We start from the raw sequence: 21,122 nt of genomic DNA on the forward strand, positions 1-21,122 counted from the left end.
CGGCGGCGGCATGGCTTCGTCGCAAGGGAAGACCGATCTGTGGTTCGCCGACTGGATGGCAGCTCTGCCCGGCAGCATCCACCGCACCCCCCTCACCAACCTGGCCATCCCAGGTAGGCGCTTCCGTCCGCCGTCCCCGCGGGCTGGGATGCGCCGGGGAGAGGGGAGCGGAGCGCTCTTCATGCCGCCGGGGCGGCAGCGAGCCCCGGGCTGCGGTGCTGTGGCTCTCCTCCGGAGATGCCTGACCGCGCTCCCGGGCGCTGCCTCTCGTGTGAGCGAGCGCGGCCGGTGCGCGGAGAGGTGCCTGCAGGACGCGGTTCTTGCGGCCCCAGACTGTAACCAACTTGGCGGCGACGGGGTGGCAGAGTGCACGGGGTGCGTCTGTCACCTGGGTGGAAAAGCGGCGTGTTCCTACAGCGCTTCACTGGCCTAACAGCCCGTTTACTGCACCTCACGTACGACCGAAGTGCCAGAATTGCCCGTTTCCTCACCCGCTCGTGTCGTGAGGTGGGGTCTGAGCTCAGGGGGAGCCGGGGAAGGGTGCAGGGCTGCCGGCTGCTGCCAGGGCAGACGGGTCGCACCGCTGTGCGACTTCATTTCTTGTCGCCGTCAGAAAATATTCGATCTCAACGCTAATTTAAGTAAGATGAGAAATGGCAGGTTATGGGGCTCTGACTCTGAACTCTTTCTTTCCTGCACCCTCCGCCTTTTTTTGGTAAGGTATTAACTATAACTGTAGACTTACGTAAAATACATGTCAGGATCCAAAACGGTAATTGATTCGCATGATTCCTGGTTCGAGGGAGCACCTCATTTTGCAAGACCTCTTTGCCAGCATCCTGTCCCCCCTGGGATGTCTAACAGGAAGGAGGTTTCAAGAGATGCTGAAGCTCAAATGTCTCTTAAGCTCCTTATGAGAAGTGTTCACTTCTTGCAAGTTTTGTGTAGCAGCTGCTGGTGTTACAGCAATTTTTATAACACTAGACAGATATTATTTTAAGACGTTGTAACTGCAGCAACTGTTTGCTGGCATGTGTTTTCTGTAGTGTCATTTTAACACCGCTGTGCCCTTTTAAAATCCCATGTCTCTTAGTTTCTTACAGTTTACACAAGCTATGTCTAATATTTTACTTGCTACACTGTTTTTTGCTATTGGTTAAGTATATCCAGTATAAAATTTTGTCCGTCTGAGGCATAGGAATTCAGCATCTATAACTGTTAACGTCAAATTGTGTTGGAGCTGCAAAAGCTTTCGCTGTTAATAACTTCGTTAACCTACAAGCTGTGGAATGTTCTTGCAGAATATTGGCTATGATGAGAAATTATTCTGTTTGCGATTCATTGGGCCTTTACAGGTTAAATGTGTTGGTTTAGAGACTTTTTCATGGGTTTTAGGAGATCATGATCAAACTTACTTGCTTCCAGACACAAGAAACTGCCTTTGATACACATGACCTTTAACTGGCTTCCTTGACTGAAGCATCATGAGGCTGTTATTGGTGCATATATCTCACCAAGATATCTGTTACTTTCTCATAGCCTCTTTGTAAAATACAGGATGGTTTTTCACAGTGGACATTCTTCAGAGCTTTGGCAGTGGTAGTATAAGCTCTCACATTTTGTTAACATGTTTAAATTAAAAAAAAAACCAAACCCAAACAAACCCTACCGTGGGCTGTAAGTGCCAGTTAATCCCAGTACAGCATTAAGCAGTGGACAAGTTCTGCAGCCTGTAAGTGCAGAGATTGACCCCTTACATTGACAGAAGGGTTTTATGCATCTAACAGCCATGCACAGTCTTGCATTTTGTGAAATTAGCAGCAAAACTTCTATGACTTGAGAGCCATAGTGTTAAGACCTTTGAAATTTGCCCTTCTGTTACTGTAAATTGACACAAAGATCACGTATCTGCCTATCTCACTTCTAAAATGCTAGTTTTGGCAAATAGAGCCGTATGGAGAGGGGGGCACTATACTTCATACAAATTTTGTCAGTTAGGGAGCCTGGCACACAGGCTATAGGTATCAGTGCAGTTTAAATACTATCTTCTAACAGTAGATTTATTATTGTATTCAACATACAATATGGAAATAGACAGTATTAGTACAAAGGTGAACAGGGGATTGGTTTCATCTTTTAAGAAGAAATGACCTTTGAGACATTCATAATGTTTATTTGGAAGTTTCCTCTCATATGACCACAGGTGAACATTAATGCTATGTGTGCATAATAGCTATTAACATATAACTGCTGTTCAAGTAGTTAAGGCAAGGAATGTGTAGAATCCAAAACCTCATATGACAGATCTTCATAGTTTCACTTGCAAATTTTTAACTGTTTTGGAAACTAACATTTAATTACTAATGTATTCATAGAATTACTGCTATATCTTGTAAACAGCATTTTGTTTACATTGCCTTTTTCATTTTCCTTACCAAAAGAAGTTAACAGTACATCTTTATTTTTTTCCAGCAGATTGTAAACTTCCCTTGTGCAGTAGGAATACTGGTTTTGACCTTAATTCAGCAGCATAGAGCTTGGTTCCGGAGCCAGAGTAACAGTCCAATGCTAATGTTGAAGGAGTCAAACTATTAGCTTGAAAATGTTAGAATGAATTTTCCAAATGAATGTATCATCACTTATCCAATACAGAGGATGTTCCACTATATTAGGGGAAAAATGTTGTTGTTCTATTAAAAATCATCAGTACATTTCTCATTGTTTAGAAGGAGTGCTTGGAACTGAGATGATACACTGTGTTGTTTTTGCACAGACGTGTGTAATATTTTAACTGCTGCAAAGAGAAGCACAAAACCCATAGTAGTATGTCATGATACTATTTAAACAATACTGTTGAAGGTATGTTATGTTCATATTATGTTTAAAAACATGATTGATCACACATCCTGGTTTTTGTGTTCTTTTTTTTTTTTTTTTTAAATTGGTCAGTTGTTAAGCTTATGCAGGCACAAATCTATACTATTTATCACCACTTATGCTTCCATAGTAAGTGCTGGATTTTGTTAGTATTCCAGTAAATTCATTTACTCATTTCATTCTCTTGTTCAAGCCAGGTACATTTGTTTTCCTAAGACCAGGAATCCAATAGATGAGGCAGAGATCTCTAATATAACTTGGGCCAGCTTTGTCAATCAGAAACACTTCTCCATTTGGATTTCTTCCAAATATGAGGATGATGTGTTATATCATGATGTTTTCTTCTTTCATTGTGCTGTCTATGTCTGTGTGCTCTTGCACTTCAAATGGCAGATTTTCCTCAAGTGAAGGATACCAGTAGCAAATAATAGTATACACTATTTGGAATTAAAATAATCTCTTAGCTTCCAGAAAACACGATGCGTATTTAATCTTCTATTGCTATGACAATTAGAACAATGAAAGGATATTTTCTTAGGATTTCAGCCCAAGGTGTATGTCTCCTAGTGTTTGTAAACTGCCTCTTATGTTAAAAGATCTGCCTGGCTAAACTCACAACAGTCTGGGCTAAGAAAAAGGTGGAGGATTTTGGATTTTTTTTTTTCTTGTTTGGGGAGGAGTGTGTCTTTTGGTAGTTGGTAAAGTGTAGTTTTGTTCAATGCCTGTGCCTGTTTGACCGTGATAAAAACCAGGTTTTTGTAGATCATGTACATTTATAGAACTGAAATCTTTGTGCCCCTAAGTTGAGGATAGAAGGTGAAGTATAGAGAGCCTACGCATTCTGCTGTGTTTAATGCCATCTTCTTAATCCAAGTTGAGGATATAAGCTATGTGCAATGCAGTAAAATACACATCGGTAGGCAGCATCTCTTTATGAAGTGACTCACTTACTGATCAATTAACTTTCTTATTGACAATGTGTAAATATATATCTAGTTTTATATCAGTCTGAGTTTTTCTACAAATAATATGTGTAATACATGTTGCCTTTTCCTCTGGTGCTAATATTCCAAGCCTCTGAGAAGTCTGTAAGAATAATTTATGATGGAAAAAAGTAACTAATCCCTCCACCAAAATTGATGCTAGCCTAAGATCTGTTGTATGAGGAGTCCTGATATGTGCTAGGGACATGTCTGTCCTTCATATAATGTAGATGAAATCTTCTGAATGAATTTGAGACCCAAAATATCCCTTGAGTGCATAATTTTGAGAGCTGGGACTCTTCAGGCTTTCATTTCATCGGAGAGTTTTCTACTTTCTTTGAGCAGATGAAACCTCAGCCTGTGCTCTAGTCGCTAGAGGATTCACCATGAGCAATACAATTATCAGGGAAAATTATTTTCACAGTGATACGAGCTTGGCAGGTATGTTTGTTTAATGTAGTTCCTTATGAGGAATGCACAGGACCTGACTGGCTTCTTTTGTTTCTCAGGTGAGAGGGGTTTTTTTTTGTATTTTGACCTATAAAGTTCTTTTTCCATCAACCAGAAAGCAATTACTAGACACAGCAGAGCTAAAGTTGGTTCATTTAAAATAAGAAGCTGTTGGCAGGTGGAATTTTTTTATGCTACCGATCTTTAGAAGGAGGCTCTGAGACTTGAAATTCGTATTTCCCTCTATCCCACTGTCATCATGCTTTGAAAAGAAAGAGCAAGACCTCATAGAGAAGTAGTTTACAAAGAGGGAGGATGTGTGTTAGCCTCACAGATGTATTAAGAGATGGGACATGGTATGGGGAGACTTGGGAAAATCATGCATATTACTGTAGCTGGAGTATTTTAGCCATTTTATGACAGCACTGCTGAGGTAACATAACAGCTCTGTTTCAAATATTTTAAATTCCTGTCTTCCATTGTAATACCTTGCAAATGCTCAAGTCATTACTTCTTGGGTGGACACTTCTCATTCTCAGCCCCACAGGGAAATTCTTTCACCTTAAAAATGGCTAGAAATACTTAATTGTTGGTTACATAGATAAATAACATTTTCACTATTTAAATGTTATTAGGGACCTCTAATTTTGAGTGTGAATAGCTGATAAATTGGATGTTCTTAGAGTGAAGAGAGACTGTCTTTGGGAAGCACTTGGGACCTGTTTTGTCCTTGTCTGTCCACTAGTGGTCAACAGAGTACCTCTGCATTGCTTGCCAGGATCCGATTCTGTACAAAATTAGCTCTGCCTAGAGCCATAAACTGATGATACAGGTAAACTTATAAATAAACCTATAATGCAGTTTGCCCATTATCTTTTGACATGCATGCATCTGGAAGAACTGTTTCTTTTTCCAGTGCACCCTGTACTCTGTTTCAGTGTTCTACCTGAAATAAGCACTTTATGCTTTATTTTCCACTCAGAAAAATGAGCAAAGATCTTCATAACTGACCTTCCTAAATTTTTTAGGATAGCTCTCTTCTTCCTTATTGATGGTCTTCTTTTTACATCACTTTTTATCTACAAAACAGTCTCTCAGTGGCCCTGCACATGCTAATGTGTCATTTCCAACACTTTCAGAAATATTTCTGTGTGATAGTTTCCTGTGGCATTCACCATTAATTTCCCCTGCTGTGACATGTTTCTAGCATGCACAGAATGAAGCTGTTTGCTTCCTCACACTGCCATAAAAATCAAACAGTTCAAGCCCTTCAGTTACTTGCCCATCTGCTACAAGAAGTAATTTGAAACTGCTTTTGCTGGGTTTCCCAACAGGAGCTATTTATTTAATCCAGCAATCTCTGTCCACTCTGTCTCCTGCAGCTTAGTTCCAGCAGAGCTGGCTGCTTCTCTGACCTGCCTAGCATCCCAGCACCATGGCAGGTGCAGCAGAGGGAACGGCTTTATTGCCATCTGGAATTATTCCTCTCTTTCCACCTCATTGAATTTGTTTCATTTCATCTCTTGGCTGAAAACTTAGTAACTGTTCTGTGTATCCAAACTGCCCTTATGTTCTGACAATTTTTAAGTTTGTGTTTGGTACATGTTTTATGTTTGCTAACTTTCTACAGTTCTTAATATAGTGGAACTTGTACTGTATCTTTCACACAAAATGATACTTGCTTTGAAGATGCTCAGACACACTCAGCTGTGCAAGTAATGAAAAATGCAGGTGCAAAGTAACAGAGACTATAACTTTAAGCCCCCTAAGAGGACTATGTAATCTCTTCTACTGCCCTGCATAGAGAGATAAATTAAATTTTAGCTACTTAATTAGAAATTAATTGTATATCTTTAATAAATACTTTTCAAATTTAGTAAACAGATTTGCGTTTAACAGTTCTGGTCTTCAAAGAGCAGCCAGTTCCAGGGAGAATAACCTCCATGCCCATCTTGTCCTTTCTCCAGAGTAGGTACAAATTATAGGTGCTTAATTTGTGAACAGATCTGCTTGTGCAGTCGTTACAGTAAAGTCCATGGGACACTGCAAAGAATATAATTTGGAAGAAAGATGGTCAAAATCTGAAAGTTTGCATTTTAATCTAATCTTTTGCAAAGTTGAATGGTTTTTCATTTGACTTATTGTGGCATACCTTAGTTTAATGTTAAATGTTCCATTATTTTAAACAGCTGTATGGGGTAAATAAATGTAAACAAATGCAGTTAAACACTCCCCTTCTCAAGTAGCCTGCCAGAAATGAGAATAGTTAGTGATTTCCTTAGGGGAAAGAAATTGGGGGAAGGAGGATCGGGGGAACTGCAGGCCTGTCAGTCTGACCTTGGTGCTGGGGAAGGTTATGGAGCAGATCATCCTGAGTGCCGTCAGACGGCACGTACAGGACAACCAGGCGATCAGGCCCAGCCAGCATGGGTTTATGAAAGGCAGGTCCTGCTTGACTAGCTTCATCTCCTTCTATGACCAGGTGACCCACTTAGTGAATGAGGGAAAGGCTGTGGATGTCGTCTACCTGGACTTCAGTAAAGCCTTTGACACTGTTTCCCACAGCATTCTCCTGGAGAAACTGGCTGCTCATGGCTTGGATGGGTGTACTCTTCAGTGGGTAAAAAACTGGCTGCATGGCCAGGCCCAAAGAGTGGTGGTGAATGGAGTTAAATCCAGTGGGCAGCCAGTCACAAGTGGTGTTCCCCAGGGCTCAGTTTTGGGGCCAGTTCTGTTTAATATCTTTATCAGTGATCTGGACGAGGGGATTGAGCGCACCCTCAGTAAGTTTGCAGATGACACCAAGTTCGGAGGGAGGGTTGATCTGCTCGAGGGTAGGAAGGGTCTACAGAGGGATCTGGACAAGCTGGATCGATGGGCCGAGGCCAACTGTGTGAAGTTCAACAAGGCCAAGTGCCGGGTCCTGCCCTTGGGTCACAGCAACCCCATGCAGCGCTACAGGCTTGGGGAAGAGTGGCTGGAAAGCTGCCTGGTGGAAAAGGACCTGGGGGTGCTGGTCAACAGCCACCTGAATATGAGCCAGCAGTGTGCCCAGGTGGCCAAGAAGGCCAACGGCATCCTGGCCTGTATCAGAAATGGTGTGGCCAGCAGGAGCAGGGAGGTGATTGTCCCCTGTACTGGGCACTGGTGAGGCCGCACCTGGAGTCCTGTGTTCAGTTTTGGGCCCCTCACTACAGGAAAGACATGGAGGTGCTGGAGCGTGTCCAGAGAAGGGCAACCAAGCTGGTGAGGGGCCTGGAGCACAAGTCTTGTGAGGAGCGGCTGAGGGAGCTGGGGCTGTTTAGTCTGGAGGAGGCTGAGGGGAGACCAAATCACTCTCTATAACAACTACCTGAAAGGGGGTTGTAGTGAGGTGGGTGCTGGCCTCTTTTCCCAAGTAACAGGCAATAGGACAAGAGGAAATGGCCTCAAGTTGCAGCAGGGGAGGTTTAGATTGGATATGATGAAAAATTTCTTCACCATAAGGGCTGTCAGGCATTGGACCAGGCTGCCCAGGGAAGTGGTTGAGTCACCATCCCTGGAGGTGTTTAAAAGACATGTAGATGTGGCACTCAGGGACATGGTTTAGTGGTGGACTTGGCAGTGTTAGGTTAACGGTTGGACTTGATCTTAAAGGTCTTTTCCAAACTAAATCATTCTATGATTCTGTGATTTCAGTGATTAATAGTTTGTGCACTTATTTTCATGTATTTATGCTTCTGATAGAAAACTGTACCAGTGCTGCATATGTTTGCACAGCTAGACCACTTGGGGTCGTATTTCACATTTTTGTAGTAAGGGTTCAGTTTCCTTATTAGGTATAGATAGGTAGCAAAGAAATAGTTTGTGCTAAGAAGCGGTTGGTTAATGTGGAGTTGTGAAATAATATTTTTTTTTTCTACCATTGGCTATATGGAAGAACAGCTAAACAACAAAAACAGAAATTACAGTTTATAATACCAATAGTAACCCCTCCTTAAACTGTCGTCTGTCCAAAATGCTTGTGGCAAAGCTGAAGATCTTTCTTCCCTTGTAGATTAGTGCCTGGTAGATAGGGACTAAATGCTGAAAGGTGCTGAGCACTGCTAGCTCTCTTGGAAGCTGAGAGTTCTCAGTCTTCCATTAGCTCAGGTCCAAGTATCCAAAGAAAATCATCACTATGTGATGTTCCTACTGTAGCAAAATGTCATAGCCACTTAAAAGTTGTTTTTCTTGAGGTGAAAGGGAATATATTGTTTCCTCTGTTTGGAAGTACAGATTTAGTCTTTTCTATTTTAAAACCATCTCATAGTTTTCACTGCGATCTAATTTAAAACAAATCACTAGAAAAGTTTTCTGATGCATTGCCACCTTTTAAAACATTTCTGTTCATATTAAATAAAGTTTATACTTGCTTCATCTAATCTCTTATCTGGTTAGCTTGCATACCTCATGCTTAAATACTTCATCTTAGTGTTTCAACTATGAAATAAAACATTGCAGAATAGCTAGAAAAAGAGAAAGAGAGGGAGGAAAAAATGGATTTCCTTAGCTGTGGTTCCAGGCTTTGCTCCTCTTTGTGTGTGACAGTTTAGAATGTTTCAAATGATTGGAGATCTAGGGCATGCTCTTACTATGAAGTTGACAACTATCCACGAAGTTTATTGGATTATAAATTTTGCTTGTGATTTAAAAAAGCTGGGATAAAGGGCACTGAAATAACGTGGCCTTTAAATAAATTCTGTAGCTCTTTTTTTTTTTTTTTTGATAAAACAAAACCCAGTGAGATGAATAGTATACTTTATGCTTTACCTTGTTGTCATGCTATCATCCACAACGTATTTGTGTTTTGATAGAAGATTTAAAAAAAAAAATAATTATTAAACATTTGTCATGTATTTATACTTTGGCAGCCATGCAACTTGTTTTTATAACTACGAAATGTTGCTAAACTGGGACTTAAGTGAGAGTAGAAAAAATGTACAGTATATGAGTTACATGTAGTGCTATGCAATCAGACGGTTGGCTTAGGGCCTCAAAGTGTATTAGGTTGTTGGTTTTGCTAAATCCTTTTGTTAAAACTTGGCATTTTTCAAAAATACACACTTTGAACTAGTATGGATGTTCACACCAAAGCCAAATCACACGTTTATACATGTCCTGAACCAACACGTGACTGGAATTGTCTTCTCGTGTTTCACTCAGATGCCTGCTATCAAAAGGTAGAAGAGAAATGGAGAATTCTTAGTCATTTTCATTATCTGTGAAGCTGCTGTGTGATTCTAAGAAAGCTGTTAGAAATCTCTGCCATGTCTTCTATGTAGACTGGGGTTGGTAATCTCAAGACTGATACTGAGGCTGGCTTTGTTCTTAGGAGGAGAGCTGGCTTAGGAAGTGTGCCCCATGGGTTGTGGAACATTTCACTGACCCCTAGGCAGTGCTTTGGGAGAAAAGCTGTTTGTTTTACACTGCAAAGCTCACACAAGCTTTTGGTGGAGTACTGCTCTCCAGCCATGTGAATGCTACCCAGAAGTTGCTTTGTCAGTAGAGGAGAAGTTTGAGTAGGTACTGGTTCTAGCTGCTAGCACAGGAATCCCAACATGTTTGCCGTTTTAGGATTAGTTTTAGTTCTTTCTGTTGAAGCCCTTAAATTTTGCAAGACTGTTTGTTCTAGTTCTGTAGATAATGTTCACAAATATCGTCTCAGAAGCCATGCGATCCAGAGAGGTGGCGTTCCTTATAGATCACATATGCAGATTCATGTCCTCATCATGTGATCCAAAAATGTGCGTCTTTTGCATTGGTTCCCTCAGACTTGAAGTGTCTCCTTTGACATCTCAAAAGTGGCTTAACTGTGTATGATGGCCAGATCAGGAGATCACTTTGAAGCTACTGCAGAAGACATCTGCCAGTTGCTTTTTCCATTGCTGGAAAGCAAAGAGGTGTTCTGTATTGCACTGCAGTAGGAGTGAATCATTAGTGCAGGGGGGTGAGCTGGAGCTGGATGAAGCTGGTTTAAGCTGGTTTTGAGCAGAAATTCCATGGTTACCCTCAGCCACAAAAAGGGGGAGGAGGGTGTTGACTAGAAGTTCTCCTGGAGGCGAAGATTTGACTTAGACATTGAATAGCAGATGCTATGGGGTTTTCTGCATTCATCTGTCTATCTTCACTGCACTAAAAAAAGTGCTTTTAGGGAGTTGCACCATTGGATCCCCAGAACCTCTTCTCAGCAGGTGCATGCTGGAATTAAGTGTGCTCACTGCCTGTGCGTAATGGGCCTTGGAGTACACCATAGGAGTCAGCGGTGTATTTTTTTGGTCAACAAACTGTATGTTTAAATTCAGCACTATTTAGGCCATGTAAGTATGTGAATCCAAGTCTGGAATCTTCTGGTTTGGGCAGTGTTTGTGGGTTGGATTTTTGGTTTTTCTTTTTTTTTAATGCTTCAATTTTCCCCCAGTTGGTGTAGTTCTCTCACCATTTCCAGGGTTGAAGTGCAGGCTTTTCCAATGGCATGGAGATGCTCAGTTTTGATGAATTTTAATCTTCAGAGCATTGCTTGGTTGGAGTTCTGGCTTACCCTGCTTCTGATGCAAATTTGACAGCCTTTACGCTTTCCAGTAGGAGACGTTCCCTCAGAAGAGTCCTGTCTGAGATGGGAATGGGGAGCACATGTATTTTGACCTTCTAGTCATGCTTCAAGGCTTATCTAGTAGTGCAGGCTCTTGCTGAGAGAGGGAGCTGGACTCGTGCCATTAGCCAAGTGTTATTTAGCGCATGTGCCTGGTGAGTGTTTTGAGAAACATTTTATAAGTTGACAATAAATAAGGAGAAATGAAGCCAGCTTCAGTAATTTTTGGATGTAGCTGTCTTATAGGGGAAACAAGCCAAGGGGCACTGTGAAAGACATGAACAGTGCATGTACAGATGAATGCTGTTGCTTCTAGTGTGCAAGAGGCAGGAATCCCTTTAGAAATCACAGTGTGGAATATGGAGAAAACCGGGATTTCTAAGATCAGTTTTAATGAACTGGCTGTCAATGATGCAGGCTGTTCTGGGTGGAAACAATGCAACTATGAACCGATAAAACTAGACACTGGCTTGTTTGAGCCCAGGATGATGCTTGGGTGGTACTGCCGAGAAATGGTTTGCTTTTGTGCCATTATGTATTTGGCCTTGTGGCATCCTCCTGTTCTGTAGGGATCAGAACAAGTCAGTGAAAGGTTGGCTGTTCTGGTCCACCTTATGGTTTCAACTCCTAGCTGTTTGTTAATGTACTTTCTACACCACAAAATTCTTAGTTTCCTTTGAGGCTGGATCCTTTAAAAAACAGGAGTAATCTCTGCTATTGGAAAGTGACTTCAGTTTTGCAGGAGAGCCCTGTTGGTAGATGGGCAAATAAACACAATGAGGATTAAGCCGAACCAGGATTACATAGTGTGGGAGATGCAAAGGTGGAGATCTAAGGCCAGGGTGAGAAGTGCTGTGCTGAAGGAGATCAAGGGTGCAGTGGGTTTAGTGACCTGGCTCTGGCATCTTCTCTGGCTGATGTCAGGGAAAGGGCTTAAGGATGAGGTGAGAATAAAGGGATATTCCCCTTCTGCTATGTACCCATTTACTCTTCTGGCTTGTGGATTTCTTGAGCCAAAATATTGCATCCAAATGATGTTCTATAGCCCCTGATGGACTGCTTTTCCAGTGGCTTTCAAGGGAGAGCTGTGTCCCTTAGTCTGTAAATGAGACTGTAGTAGGGACTTTCCCTATTCCTCTTGGCTGCTGGAGAGTACAAGGTTTGGACAGCTATGGGAGTGGGCACGAGAGGGTTTGTGACACTGGGTCAGTGCTGGGAGAGCATGAATGGACAAGAGAGGACTGAGACAAGTTTGGGTCCCGGCTTCTGGGACGGCTTAGGTTTTTGACACTGAATAGGTACTGGATGGAGCAACAGAACCTGTGCTGGTGGCAGTGGATGCAGCCTGAATGCCTCCTTCCCAACCGAGCATGGATTTTCATCTTGTTTGTTGTCTCCTGGGTGGGGCCTGTGAATCTCGCTCACAGCTGCAGAGTTGTAGGGGCATGGCTGGAGGATGTCCTCTTCTTTCTCCCAATGCTCAGTAGTTTCTGGCTATTTATAATCCATATAAATCAACATTTCTCTGCTCTGGATGAAACTTATTTTTCCAATTCACATGCATTGTGCCACCTACCTTCGAGGAACTAACATTTGTGGTGGCCTCTTTCCAGCCCAGCCTGCTTCTCAGGTAAGTCTTGAGGCAACAGTAAGCCACCAGTATGATTTTCAGAACTGGATTTTATCGTTCTTTGGCACTGCTTTCCCAGATGTGCCAAGAATTTCTTAATCTTTAAACCGCCTTTATAGGCTGTGAATTAGCTTGAATTTTATCAGGGAGAGGGGAGGTCGTGGTGTTTTGTTGTCATGTTAAGGTTTTAATAATAGGTGTTTTTGTATTCCAAATGGTATACAGAAGCGCTGATAATGCCTTGAAAGCAACTTCTTCGAGTCAAGTGAGAGGTAATGCCCTTTCCTTTTGAAATTGCTCTTGTCTACAAGAGCATGCTGTTCCTGGAGCACCAAAGCCAAGAAGCTAAATGCAATCCCTTTTACGTCACACTTTCCTTCAGGTATCATTTCAGCTGTCCTAAGTGTGGGATACAGGCCACAAACACTTTGTTAGAGAATATATAAAGCCAGTAGAAATATGGAGAAGCATTCTTCTAACATGGAAATCACACTTGAAAGTAAGTGGGGATAGGCTAGCAATCGTGTCTCTGTCTTAGATAATAATTTGTGAGCACTGTTTTAATCTAGGAGGCAAAGTAATGTGTTTTCAAAACTCCCAGCAATTTATGGACAAACCAGGAAAGATCCAGGACAGAGAGAAGGAAACGTTATGCTTGAAGTAAGCTTTTTGCATGAGTTCAACCCAGTTCACAGTTAAGGTTGGGTGTTGGTTTTTTTGGTTGGTTTCGTTTGGTTTTGAACAGTTTATTGGTTTTGAACAGTTTATTGGATAATAGGATTCACAAACTGCCAGGAGAAATTTTGACATTAGTCTGACTGGACCTGGTTTTCCACTGCCTTGGCCCATGTATAAATGCAGAGCTATAATGAAATGTCACTAAAACAGAGCAGTTACTCTGTATTTTTACTTTGTGCACTATGTGGCATGGAACTGAGTCTGTCTTGGTTAGCTCTTGATGAATAAATTGTTCTGAGCAGCTGAAGAAAACAATGCTCATTAGGTGATAGACTTAAATATGGCCATCTAAAATACCCGATGCAACTCATTTGTCAGAAAGATGAGTACCAACTTATGTTGCTTCCAGTCTTTTAAGTGAACCATTATTAAATACCTGCATGAAAGAAAAGATGATCTTCAAAGTGAAAAAATCACAAGCTTTACAATTCAGCCTTATCCAAAAATTCCATTGTCTTTGATTATGACCTAAATATAAATTAGGGAACAACTAGACAAAAACAGGATTGGGGATTTTGCCTATTGCATTTTGAACTGACAGACCCACAGTGATGAGTAATAGTGCTAGATCAGGCTCTTAGTCTGTTACTGTAGTGTGTTAAGGGACATGCAGAAGAGGAGGAAATAGCATATAATCTAATCTTTTTTGAGACAGTGCGCTGCTGAAATGCCACTAAGTAGTATTTTGGTTTTGGTCTGCATTATAATGATAGTGGAGCCAGCTGGCCTTTCACAGACTTGCTCATTTTTACTGTAAAATTAAGAAAATATATGAGGCTTTCAAATGTATTAAGATTTATTTATAATAATGTGTTTTAGTATTTAGGCAGCAGTATTTTGAAAACAAGCTAGCTTATTTTCAAAGTCTTAACATATCTTTTAAGATGTTCATATAATTGAAGTCTGGAGAACTCCTGGGACAAGTAAAGGTTGTAATTTCTGGTTTTGGTCTCCCAGTTCAGATGTAGTGATCTGTTCCTGTAATTACTATGGAATTGAGATACATGTAGAAACAGAGAATGTTCTCTAAGAAAGGGTTTTAATACATGGCCTCAAGTACACCACGGACATTTTGTTGTTTCACGACAGCAGTATTGGTCTGTTTTCTGAAGCCCTGGAACACCAAGGCTCATTATATCTCTTTTGAACAGCTTCTTACAGAAGACAAATCCTATTGCTTTGGTGTCTGATCTTGGCTGGATTTTCATGGCATATTACTAACTGTGGAATAGTTTGAAAACAAGTATTTTAAATAATACTGAGATGCAAGTGGAGAACAGAAGAGCAGCTATCAGAAACACTGTGTGCATTTGTGTATCTTATTAAAGGTAAGGATTTATGGAGTTTTTGATGCCTGGACTGGGTGCTGAGAAGAGCAGTAGAGCTGGAGATCCTCGAGACATCACAGTGCAAGTAACCAGACTGGGTAACTTTTATATTAGCCCAGCCAAAGCATGCAGCAGACACATCTCTGTATCAATGAGTAAAAACACTGATGATTGATTGGTGGTATGGCTGATCTAGGACGGGGCTTCTGACTTCTGGCTTTTGCTCATGCTTCCAGAGGGAGATGTGACATCAGATTCAGTGAAGTGGACTTAGAGCAAAAGACATGTACTTAAAGCTTGTCTAAAAGAAACAATCAGAGCATTGAAAATGTGTGCATCATTTAACCATCTCCATAGCCTCCGTACTAAACACAAATTGTAAAGGGTTCATATTCTGTATTACGACAGGATGTTTTCCATGTTTCATGGACCAGAAAACTGAATGGCTTGCTTAAAATGGGGGAAGCTGAGGCAGGAGCAGGAAATGAACGTGAGTTTTATAGATCTTAATTTAATGACTTAGCCTTTGAACCATGCTTTTTCTGAAACAGTAGTGTAATTTAGAATTCACGTATTCTGCTCTGACAGTGAATTACAGTGTTGTATAATAGAGGACAAAGAGAGTATCCAGAGCTTCTTGTGACAGCTGACACATTAGGTTTTGATGTCTTGTACATGAGACTTGTGTGGTTTGCACTTTGTTGTACCAGGAAGGAAAGGAAATGTTTCCTACAGGAAAGCAACACAGGTTCATTCATCATCAGAGGGTGTGATGGCATATGTAGTGCTAGCTTGCATCACCCATCTCTGAGGTGGTCTCGGAAGAGAAGGTCCAGTCAGAGGTGAGACCAGATCATAAGTGATTGCAGCAGATCCTCACGGGTTAGATGGTGAGCTGCAGGAGATGAGGTTCCTGGCCTCATTTGAAAAGCAAAGGAAGTGTCACAGCAGCTTCAGCTGAATGGGAGGTTTGCAAGGTCTCCAGAGAAAGGGCTGGCCAGTTAGCAGCAAATTCTGAGTTAAGGGTTGCACGTGCCGTCCATTGGAGTTACGTGCAAACGCTGCCTTGCCAGTGCGCTGGGTGTTTGCTGGTGCCATCCAGCAGTACTTCTTCCCCTTTCAGCAGGTGGACCATAGCCAGCTGGTTTTATCTGTGTCCTTCAGTCACCCGTGCAAAGAACCAGAGTGTGGGATTTGCTTCCTAAAGTGGAGATTGTTGAGCGTTGCATATTGCTGTAGTCTTTAATATATGTTAGGGACAAGGTGTGAGCACTCAGAAGTGTCCCCTAGCACTGTCTGAAAGCTTGAAGGCACCAGTAGTTCCACTGATTCACCCAAAATCATGCAAGAGAGGGAAATATAGAAAGTTAAAAGGGGAATTAATACACTGAAGGCTGTTGGGATGAGGACAAGCCATTTAGGTTACTACCCTGAATCCCTGCCCACAGATTAGGGGGTGAGTGCTGCCGGATTTAGCTCCATCTTTTTGCAAAGCATTGCTTCAGAAAGCATTTAGAGCACAGCCCAGGAGTGGTTTGCTGACTGATTTTGCTTCTAAGGCTTGAGCAAAAGTGAGAGAAAACATGTGCTCGGAAAGTGGAGGCACAGGTATTACACTGCTATTGGGAAAATAAGTGAAATTTACAGTAACAAAACCCACATTTTACTGCTAAATAAAAGTATATATACCCAGGCACTTCACCACCTGCTAACTTAATTTGTGGGCTCTGAAAAGGCTGCTTTACTTCTGTTGTTCTTGCATATGTTCCGAAAATATGTATCACTGCAATATCCCTATCTATTAAATTTTGTCCTCAGGACCTCTGTTTGAAAAAACCTGTCTGTATACCATTGCAGCCCAAGCCTTTCTTTAAAAAATGTGAAAGTGACAGAACTTGCTGTGGAGAATTTTAAGTAAAACAAATGATAAACCATGCAGGAAAAAGGTTTTTGTGAGCTCCCAGCATAATAGGGCTGTGTTCTGACGATTCAGTGCTGAGATCAAGATATTTTGCAGTATTAAAGTATTCCATGAGTGCCAAGCTAGGATATTTAAAATGAAAACTGTTGATGGAAGATTTTTTTTTTTTATAGCTGCCAAATTTAAATCAGGATATGGAATTGCTGAGGGCCTAAAATGATGTTTGCCAGTAGACCTGTGCCTGCTGTTACATGCCACTTGCTGCTCTCCTTCACAGAGAATTTATGTTGACTTTAGAGAAAAAAGCTTCATGTAATGTCTTTTTAGGTGGAGCTGATGAATGACTTTGGCAAAATCACAGGTGAGAACTTGTTTCCTATTGTCCTGTTATGTATGATACTTGCTAAAAAAAAAATAAAAAAATCTTAGTAGTAGTGTTTGCATCCAATCAAAGTGAGTGGCTTTCAGGTGAAGACAGCACTGAATTGGTAAAATTGGGTTCTGGACAGGGTGTTTTTGCACTACTGCAATGTTTGGGTCTTGTTTCATCTAACGTTTTTCATTAATAACCTAGACGAGAACAAGTTCATTATGGAAATACGTGAGTAATAACAGTTGAAAGAAGCACAGGAGGAAAACAGTAGCCCATATTGCACCACAGTGAAATGAACTTCGTTTGGATAAAAATAAACTAATAGGCTGGGGCTGAACTGTAGAATTATTCAAAAGGCAGCTGTTTTTTCAGAAGAGGGATTTAAAACGTGATAATTCAGGAAGAGACCTGGGGGGTGTTGGCGGCTAGGATTTTGACATGTGAGGCAGCTGGGAAGAAATCACCACTGCAGGCTTCTGGCACATGCTCAGAAGCACGGTGTGTAGCGTAGTGATCGTAGTCTGGTGTGGCTGCAAATGAAGTATGGTATTCATTGTTACTGGAAATACAGACAGAAGTGGAAGCTGGAAGTGAAGTGAAAAAGCCCTTTGAGACAGGCTGTCAGTGTGAGGAGCAATGAAGCACCCGGGTAGAGCTCTGGAAATTGGGCTGAGATCAGCAAGAGGCAACAACAACAGGAAGATGTATTGATGGTGGATTAACTCACTTGGTGTGATTCAAAGAAAAGAAATGAGGTATGATCCATTTGAGCTCCTTTAAACATGGATTGGAAGGAGTGCCTCGTTGTAAAACAGAAAGTTAGCACGTTACTGGGTGGATGCCCTGCCTCACGTCAGAAACCCTTTCTTCCCATTCTTTACTCATCTTCAGGAAACCTAAGTTGAAATGTGGTGGTTTCAACCAGCCTCAGCTGTAGTAATGAGTGATTAATCACAAAACTTCATCTGTAAAGACTTGAGGGCTCCTGGGGGATCAAGCTTATGCAATCTTCTTGAAGCTGCAGCTTGGCACATCTTCACCATCACCTGCATCTGTCTTCAAATCTCCCTTCTCTTCCAGCAGCTTTAGCTGTCAGGCCTCTTGGGGAAGTTACGCTGCATGTAGATATCATCAGATGGGTTCCACTGAGCACTGGTCATCAGCTGCGCAGGGGACTTTCTGCTGCGGGTTGGCAGCACATCAGTGATGGTTTATTCCTGAGGGAACCTTCCACGGAACACTTCTAGAAACTTCTTCAGAGATGAAGAATGTTCATCCATGCCTCATTGATTTCTCTTGAATTGAGATCACCTTCTGGCAAAAAATATTTAAGAGAAGTAGTTTAGAGAGTAGCAGTTAAGATGCTTTTATAGTTCTTCATCAGGGACAAGTTTGGAGGGGTACTGTAAATTCAGAGAGTTTGCTGCTAGTGCAAACCACGGGTTAGTTACTGGAACTGTTGCTCTATAAAAATTGATGCTGCTAATGGCTTGGTAAGGTTATTTTTGCCATGCTGTATAAAAAGTCTAGGCAAGCACTGGAAGAGTGGATCTTCTTAAATGACATGACCTGCTCTCTGAGCTTTTCTCTTGCAGGGGGCATCTTAAATTCTGTCAAAATGCAGTGCTCCTTTTCAGTGAAATTTTGTGCTGAGTAGCTCCGTCTGATAAGGAGACGAGATCTGTAACCTCAGAGCCTCTCTCTAGGTGGTGGTGTGTGTGGCAGAGCCTAGCCAATTGAATTACAGCCTGATAATTATGCAGAAATCACTCCTCATTAGAAGCAAAATTGGAATTCTTTTTCTCTTACCAGTAAGGTTTTTTTTACATGAACAAGCCCACTGGTAGGACTGCTTACACCTTAAGAAACCTCTTACAAACTGGACGATGACAACCACAGTTGAGCCTTAAATAATCATGGGTGTAATTCAGGTGAGAATTAAGTTAATGCCTTAATGCTTTGCTAGAATTAAAGCACATTCTGTCTTAGAAGAAAATCTAAAGTAGGGAAGATGTAAGGAAATATATTAACAATTAAATGCAATATTACTTTCCAAGGTACAGTAATAGTTTGAGGTTAGCTGTCCCAGAGCCATGGGGACACATCTGACCAAACACTGTACCAGGGCATTTCCCTGACAGCTGTGCTGCCTGTAGCTCACTTTCCATCGGTCTTGAGATAGGCAAGTTGAACCATTATTTTTGGCTACTGCCTACACTGTCCTTACTGCTCTGCCAGCATTTCAGCCTTTAACCACACGAAGAACCTCTGCAGGATCCAGGCAGAGAGAAAATTTGGCCTCTCCATGTGTGGTTCTGGGGTGCTAGTCGTGTCCTGTGGTGCAGACAATATATATTGTAAAAATAAATACTTAAAAACAATTTCTGTTTGTTTTAATTCACACAGTTCCTGAATGTGTGTGTTAAGATGCTGTGATGCCTAGCAGGAAGCCCATGTGATTATCAGATTACCCTCATCTCCTTTAGAGAGTGATGCTCATTTTCTGAGCTGTCCCAGTATCTGCAAAGGAGAGAAAGAACCAAGCTAAAATCCACACAATTACCAAGTATTTGTTACTCTGTTCATACTATTTGAACAGCCCTTCCATCCCTAATACAGTCCTCTTTTTACCCTCGTAAAGACATTATGCCTTTCAAAGAGTATTTAAGGTTCGGGTCTGTGACAGTGTCATTCTGTATGAAAGTGTGTTTCTGACTGTGCTCCATAATCACGGTTCTCTGGTTGCCTAAGAAGAGGGTATTGCTGTATAATATGTCCGAGTAAGATTTCAAAGCCTCAAGAAGAGCAAATGGTGAGGAATTGCTTCTCTCGGCCAAAGGGAGGAGGGGGAAGCTGGCGACATCAGGAGAAGAGGCCGAAATCTTTGCTGCTCCTGTGTATTTCAGTCTCAGCATCCTCGGGGATCAGTTGAAGATGATGTCCTCTAAATTATTCCCTGAGCTGCTCTTTTAAAACTTTTAACGATACATTTCATTCTGACACTAGAATTTATGAAATTCTGAGGAGATTATTTGGTATATCAAGACTGTGAAGAAGGTTGGTGTTAGAGACCCTGTGAGATTCATATTTTTGATGGAGCTGTCTCTTCCTACAGAGTATGAAAATGTTTCTGAGTCTGGTTAAAGAATATGAGCAATGTTTTTTCAGGATGGCTCTCCAGTAGGAAAATAACCATCACAGCATGCTCTGGGGGTAGTCAAGAAGTGAAATATAAATGTCATTTTTACTCCATATATATTCAGCTTGGAATTAAACTGTGCATTTTTACCAGTAAGACTGCTAGCACAACTGATAGATTGAGAAGTGAAATCTGTTAAAGGGAGATTAGAGTTCTTTCCAGAAAAAAACACTCCATCTCAGCATGAGGTTTTGGGGTTGCTGTAGAGTCTCCTGAATGGAATTACTCTGTGGCTTGAACCAATTTCTTCTTCTGTGCAATGCAACAGTCCAGCATAAATAACCATTACTTATTGTGGCTTTAGACATCTGTAAAGACACTCTGATACGAAATCCCCTAAGACTGTCATTGTATAGTTTGCAGTAAATTTCATATTATCAGGAAAAGAACTTGGAAAGTAACAGATGTTTTTCTTCATTAGCAGTTGACAAAAGCCAATGAAAGAAGTACTTTATTTGAGATGGAAAAATAGGCATTTTCTCATTCAAAAATAAAAAGTTTTACTTAAGTCATGAAAAAATTTAAATGTATTAATTCAGTAATGGCAAGATATATCAAACCCAAAGGACTTGTTTCAAACCAGGATGTTATGTTTGAAGTGCCATATAAATAGCTGTGCTGCCATCTCCCCATTGTCCTGCTCTCCAGCAGTGACCGTATGCAGTCACAGGGATGAGCAAGAACAGGGGCAACCAGATCTGCTGCTTCCCTTGTATACTCTTGCAGTTTCCAGCTACTAAAAATGGCATAAACTTTGCTTTTGTTTCGCTGAAATACTTGTGCATCTTCTAAATCTTTTGGTGATGCTGGATGGAGAGATGCATGCTTTCTCAAGACCATGAAAAATAATCAGCTAGTTCTGTTCAGAAAGCCTTTAAGATTAAAGTAGCATTTTATTCTGTGAGTTTTTCCATATCGTGAGGGTTTTCTAACTTCTGTCTGGGTCATTTTACACACAGGACATTTCTTGTAAAGGATTCATTTGCAGGGAGCTTAATGCCCCTGTACAGAAT

At 41.4% G+C, this 21,122-nt stretch overlaps 1 protein-coding gene across 1 annotated transcript in view; it reads left to right on the plus strand.

Annotated features, from left to right (window-relative positions):
- The first annotated feature begins 6 nt into the window (after nt 1-6).
- Nucleotides 7-21,122, plus strand: part of PLCXD3 (phosphatidylinositol-specific phospholipase C, X domain containing 3) — an 81,352-nt gene continuing 60,236 nt past the window's right edge. The window contains exon 1 of the mRNA XM_010585793.1: nt 7-113. Coding sequence (XP_010584095.1) covers nt 11-113 — 103 coding nt within the window. The 5' untranslated portion in view covers nt 7-10. The remainder of the gene's footprint in view (nt 114-21,122) is intronic.

This window comes from Haliaeetus leucocephalus, unplaced genomic scaffold (assembly GCF_000737465.1).
Source record: "Haliaeetus leucocephalus isolate CR32 unplaced genomic scaffold, Haliaeetus_leucocephalus-4.0 Scaffold120, whole genome shotgun sequence".
In the NCBI taxonomy this organism is placed as follows: domain Eukaryota; kingdom Metazoa; phylum Chordata; class Aves; order Accipitriformes; family Accipitridae; genus Haliaeetus; species Haliaeetus leucocephalus.